The 6,422-nt window shown below is 40.2% G+C and overlaps 1 protein-coding gene across 1 annotated transcript in view; it reads left to right on the top strand.

The window, feature by feature from the left end:
* Positions 1-744: 744 nt before the first annotated feature.
* LOC134697280 (phosphoribosylformylglycinamidine synthase-like) overlaps positions 745-6,422 on the top strand; it is a gene marked incomplete at its 5' end in the record, with an annotated part of 54,286 nt that continues 48,608 nt past the window's right edge. Inside the window, one exon of the mRNA XM_063559453.1 lies at positions 745-816. Coding sequence (XP_063415523.1) covers positions 745-816 — 72 coding nt within the window. The remainder of the gene's footprint in view (positions 817-6,422) is intronic.

Raw genomic sequence — 6,422 nt, 5'->3', positions numbered from 1 at the left:
AGAGTATTACGTTTACCATCAGTGGCCAGTAAGCGTTACCTAACAAACAAGGTAAGTTAATCTGACCTTGAAAGATGCCTTTGATAGAGTATTATGTTTACCATCAGTAGCTAGTAAGCGTTACCTAACAAACAAGGTAAGTTAATCTGACCTTAAAAGATGCCCTTGATAGAGTATTACGTTTACCATCAGTGGCTAGATAGCGTTACCTAACAAACAAGGTAAGTTAATCTGACCTTGAAAGATGCCCTTGATAGAGTATTACGTTTACCTTCAGTGGCCAGTAAGCGTTACCTAACAAACAAGGTAAGTTAATCTGACCTTGAAAGATGCCCTTGATAGAGTGTTACGTTTACCTTCAGTGGCCAGTAAGCGTTACCTAACAAACAAGGTAAGTTAATCTGACCTTGAAAGATGCCCTTGATAGAGTATTACGTTTACCTTCAGTGGCCAGTAAGCGTTACCTAACAAACAAGGTAAGTCAATCTGACCTTAAAAGATGCCCTTGATAGAGTATTACGTTTACCATCAGTGGCTAGTAAGCGTTACCTAACAAACAAGGTAAGTCAATCTGACCTTGAAAGATGCCCTTGATAGAGTATTACGTTTACCATCAGTGGCTAGTAAGCGTTACCTAACAAACAAGGTAAGTTAATCTGACCTTGAAAGATGCCCTTGATAGAGTATTACGTTTACCATCAGTGGCCAGTTAGCGTTACCTAACAAACAAGGTAAGTTAATCTGACCTTGAAAGATGCCCTTGATAGAGTATTACGTTTACCTTCAGTGGCTAGTAAACGTTACCTAACAAACAAGGTAAGTCAATCTGACCTTGAAAGATGCCCTTGATAGAGTGTTACGTTTACCTTCAGTGGCCAGTAAGCGTTACCTAACAAACAAGGTAAGTTAATCTGACCTTGAAAGATGCCCTTGATAGAGTATTACGTTTACCTTCAGTGGCCAGTAAGCGTTACCTAACAAACAAGGTAAGTCAATCTGACCTTAAAAGATGCCCTTGATAGAGTATTACGTTTACCATCAGTGGCTAGTAAGCGTTACCTAACAAACAAGGTAAGTCAATCTGACCTTGAAAGATGCCCTTGATAGAGTATTACGTTTACCTTCAGTGGCCAGTAAACGTTACCTAACAAACAAGGTAAGTTAATCTGACCTTGAAAGATGCCCTTGATAGAGTATTACGTTTACCTTCAGTGGCCAGTTAGCGTTACCTAACAAACAAGGTAAGTCAATCTGACCTTGAAAGATGCCCTTGATAGAGTATTACGTTTACCTTCAGTGGCCAGTAAGCGTTACCTAACAAACAAGGTAGGTTAATCTGACCTTGAAAGATGCCCTTGATAGAGTATTACGTTTACCTTCAGTGGCCAGTAAGCGTTACCTAACAAACAAGGTAGGTTAATCTGACCTTGAAAGATGCCCTTGATAGAGTATTACGTTTACCTTCAGTGGCCAGTAAGCGTTACCTAACAAACAAGGTAGGTTAATCTGACCTTGAAAGATGCCCTTGATAGAGTATTACGTTTACCATCAGTGGCCAGTAAGCGTTACCTAACAAACAAGGTAAGTTAATCTGACCTTGAAAGATGCCCTTGATAGAGTATTACGTTTACCATCAGTGGCCAGTAAGCGTTACCTAACAAACAAGGTAAGTTATTCTGACCTTGAAAGATGCCCTTGATAGAGTATTACGTTTACCTTCAGTGGCTAGTAAGCATTACCTAACAAACAAGGTAAGTTAATCTGACCTTGAAAGATGCCCTTGATAGAGTATTACGTTTACCTTCAGTGGCCAGTAAGCGTTACCTAACAAACAAGGTAGGTCAATCTGACCTTGAAAGATGCCCTTGATAGAGTATTACGTTTACCTTCAGTGGCCAGTAAGCGTTACCTAACAAACAAGGTAAGTCAATCTGACCTTGAAAGATGCCCTTGATAGAGTATTATGTTTACCTTCAGTGGCCAGTAAGCGTTACCTAACAAACAAGGTAAGTTAATCTGACCTTGAAAGATGCCCTTGATAGAGTATTACGTTTACCCTCAGTGGCCAGTAAGCGTTACCTAACAAACAAGGTAAGTTAATCTGACCTTGAAAGATGCCCTTGATAGAGTATTAGGTTTACCTTCAGTGGCCAGTAAGCGTTACCTAACAAACAAGGTAAGTTAATCTGACCTTGAAAGATGCCCTTGATAGAGTATTACGTTTACCATCAGTGGCTAGTAAGCATTACCTAACAAACAAGGTAAGTTAATCTGACCTTGAAAGATGCCCTTGATAGAGTATTACGTTTACCTTCAGTGGCCAGTAAGCGTTACCTAACAAACAAGGTAAGTCAATCTGACCTTGAAAGATGCCCTTGATAGAGTATTACGTTTACCTTCAGTGGCCAGTAAGCGTTACCTAACAAACAAGGTAAGTCAATCTGACCTTGAAAGATGCCCTTGATAGAGTATTACGTTTACCTTCAGTGGCCAGTAAACGTTACCTAACAAACAAGGTAAGTTAATCTGACCTTGAAAGATGCCCTTGATAGAGTATTACGTTTACCATCAGTGGCCAGTAAGCGTTACCTAACAAACAAGGTAAGTTAATCTGACCTTAAAAGATGCCCTTGATAGAGTATTACGTTTACCTTCAGTGGCCAGTAAGCGTTACCTAACAAACAAGGTAAGTCAATCTGACCTTGAAAGATGCCCTTGATAGAGTATTACGTTTACCTTCAGTGGCCAGTTAACGTTACCTAACAAACAAGGTAAGTCAATCTGACCTTGAAAGATGCCCTTGATAGAGTATTACGTTTACCATCAGTGGCCAGTAAGCGTTACCTAACAAACAAGGTAAGTCAATCTGACCTTGAAAGATGCCCTTGATAGAGTATTACGTTTACCTTCAGTGGCCAGTAAGCGTTACCTATCAAACAAGGTAAGTCAATCTGACCTTGAAAGATGCCCTTGATAGAGTATTACGTTTACCATCAGTGGCCAGTAAGCATTACCTAACAAACAAGGTAAGTCAATCTGACCTTGAAAGATGCCCTTGATAGAGTATTACGTTTACCTTCAGTGGCCAGTAAGTGTTACCTAATAAACAAGGTAAGTTAATCTGACCTTGAAAGATGCCCTTGATAGAGTATTACGTTTACCTTCAGTGGCCAGTAAGCGTTACCTAACAAACAAGGTAAGTTAATCTGACCTTGAAAGATGCCCTTGATAGAGTATTACGTTTACCATCAGTGGCCAGTAAGCGTTACCTAACAAACAAGGTAAGTTAATCTGACCTTGAAAGATGCCCTTGATAGAGTATTACGTTTACCATCAGTGGCCAGTAAGCGTTACCTAACAAACAAGGTAAGTCAATCTGACCTTGAAAGATGCCCTTGATAGAGTATTACGTTTACCATCAGTGGCCAGTAAGCGTTACCTAACAAACAAGGTAAGTTAATCTGACCTTGAAAGATGCCCTTGATAGAGTATTACGTTTACCTTCAGTGGCCAGTAAGCGTTACCTAACAAACAAGGTAAGTTAATCTGACCTTGAAAGATGACCTTGATAGAGTGTTACGTTTACCATCAGTGGCCAGTAAGCGTTACCTAACGAACAAGGTAAGTAAGTCAATCTGACCTTGAAAGATGCCCTTGATAGAGTATTATGTTTACCATCAGTGGCCAGTAAGCGTTACCTAACGAACAAGGTAAGTAAGTCAATCTGACCTTGAAAGATGCCCTTGATAGAGTGTTACGTTTACCATCAGTGGCCAGTAAGCGTTTCCTAACGAACAAGGTAAGTAAGTCAATCTGACCTTGAAAGATGCCCTTGATAGAGTATAAGTTGACCATCAGTGGCCAGTAAGCGTTACCTAACAAACAAGGTAAGTTAATCTGACCTTGAAAGATGCCCTTGATAGAGTATTACGTTTACCATCAGTGGCCAGTAAGCGTTACCTAACAAACAAGGTAAGTCAATCTGACCTTGAAAGATGCCCTTGATAGAGTATTACGTTTACCATCAGTGGCCAGTAAGCGTTACCTAACAAACAAGGTAAGTTAATCTGACCTTGAAAGATGCCCTTGATAGAGTGTTACGTTTACCTTCAGTGGCCAGTAAGCGTTACCTAACAAACAAGGTAAGTTAATCTGACCTTGAAAGATGCCCTTGATAGAGTATTACGTTTACCTTCAGTGGCCAGTAAGCGTTACCTAACAAACAAGGTAAGTTAATCTGACCTTGAAAGATGCCCTTGATAGAGTGTTACGTTTACCTTCAGTGGCCAGTAAGCGTTACCTAACAAACAAGGTAAGTCAATCTGACCTTGAAAGATGCCCTTGATAGAGTATTACGTTTACCATCAGTGGCCAGTAAGCGTTACCTAACAAACAAGGTAAGTTAATCTGACCTTGAAAGATGCCCTTGATAGAGTATTACGTTTACCTTCAGTGGCCAGTAAGCGTTACCTAACAAACAAGGTAAGTTAATCTGACCTTGAAAGATGCCCTTGATAGAGTTATACGTTTACCTTCAGTGGCCAGTAAGCGTTACCTAACAAACAAGGTAAGTTAATCTGACCTTGAAAGATGCCCTTGATAGAGTATTACGTTTACCTTCAGTGGCCAGTAAGTGTTACCTAACAAACAAGGTAAGTTAATCTGACCTTGAAAGATGCCCTTGATAGAGTATTACGTTTACCATCAGTGGCCAGTAAGCGTTACCTAACAAACAAGGTAGGTTAATCTGACCTTGAAAGATGCCCTTGATAGAGTATTACGTTTACCATCAGTGGCCAGTAAGCGTTACCTAACAAACAAGGTAAGTTAATCTGACCTTGAAAGATGCCCTTGATAGAGTATTACGTTTACCTTCAGTGGCCAGTAAGCGTTACCTAACAAACAAGGTAAGTCAATCTGACCTTGAAAGATGCCCTTGATAGAGTATTACGTTTACCTTCAGTGGCCAGTTAGCGTTACCTAACAAACAAGGTAAGTTAATCTGACCTTGAAAGATGCCCTTGATAGAGTGTTACGTTTACCTTCAGTGGCCAGTAAGCGTTACCTAACAAACAAGGTAAGTTAATCTGACCTTGAAAGATGCCCTTGATAGAGTATTACGTTTACCATCAGTGGCCAGTAAGCGTTACCTAACAAACAAGGTAGGTCAATCTGACCTTGAAAGATGCCCTTGATAGAGTATTACGTTTACCTTCAGTGGCCAGTAAGCGTTACCTAACAAACAAGGTAAGTTAATCTGACCTTGAAAGATGCCCTTGATAGAGTGTTACGTTTACCTTCAGTGGCCAGTAAGCTTTACCTAACAAACAAGGTAAGTTAATCTGACCTTGAAAGATGCCCTTGATAGAGTATTACTTTTACCTTCAGTGGCCAGTAAGCGTTACCTAACAAACAAGGTAAGTTAATCTGACCTTGAAAGATGCCCTTGATAGAGTATTACGTTTACCTTCAGTGGCCAGTAAGCGTTACCTAACAAACAAGGTAAGTTAATCTGACCTTGAAAGATGCCCTTGATAGAGTGTTACGTTTACCTTCAGTGGCCAGTAAGCGTTACCTAACAAACAAGGTAAGTTAATCTGACCTTGAAAGATGCCCTTGATAGAGTATTACTTTTACCTTCAGTGGCCAGTAAGCGTTACCTAACAAACAAGGTAAGTTAATCTGACCTTGAAAGATGCCCTTGATAGAGTATTACGTTTACCTTCAGTGGCCAGTAAGCGTTACCTAACAAACAAGGTAAGTTAATCTGACCTTGAAAGATGCCCTTGATAGAGTGTTACGTTTACCTTCAGTGGCCAGTAAGCGTTACCTAACAAACAAGGTAAGTTAATCTGACCTTGAAAGATGCCCTTGATAGAGTATTACGTTTACCTTCAGTGGCCAGTAAGCGTTACCTAACAAACAAGGTAAGTTAATCTGACCTTGAAAGATGCCCTTGATAGAGTATTACGTTTACCTTCAGTGGCCAGTAAGCGTTACCTAACAAACAAGGTAAGTTAATCTGACCTTGAAAGATGCCCTTGATAGAGTATTACGTTTACCTTCAGTGGCCAGTAAGCGTTACCTAACAAACAAGGTAAGTCAATCTGACCTTGAAAGATGCCCCTGATAGAGTATAACGTTTACCATCAGTGGCTAGTAAACGTTACCTAACAAACAAGGTAAGTCAATCTGACCTTGAAAGATGCCCTTGATAGAGTATTACGTTTACCTTCAGTGGCCAGTTAGCGTTACCTTACAAACAAGGTAAGTCAATCTGACCTTGAAAGATGCCCTTGATAGAGTATTACGTTTACCTTCAGTGGCCAGTAAGTGTTACCTAACAAACAAGGTAAGTCAATCTGACCTTGAAAGATGCCCTTGATAGAGTATTACGTTTACCATCAGTGGCCAGTAAGCGT

The sequence above is a fragment of the Mytilus trossulus genome, chromosome 14, assembly GCF_036588685.1.
Source record: "Mytilus trossulus isolate FHL-02 chromosome 14, PNRI_Mtr1.1.1.hap1, whole genome shotgun sequence".
In the NCBI taxonomy this organism is placed as follows: domain Eukaryota; kingdom Metazoa; phylum Mollusca; class Bivalvia; order Mytilida; family Mytilidae; genus Mytilus; species Mytilus trossulus.
The sequence above is the reverse complement of the archived record's forward strand: the minus strand, read 5'-3'. Positions and strand labels throughout refer to the sequence as shown.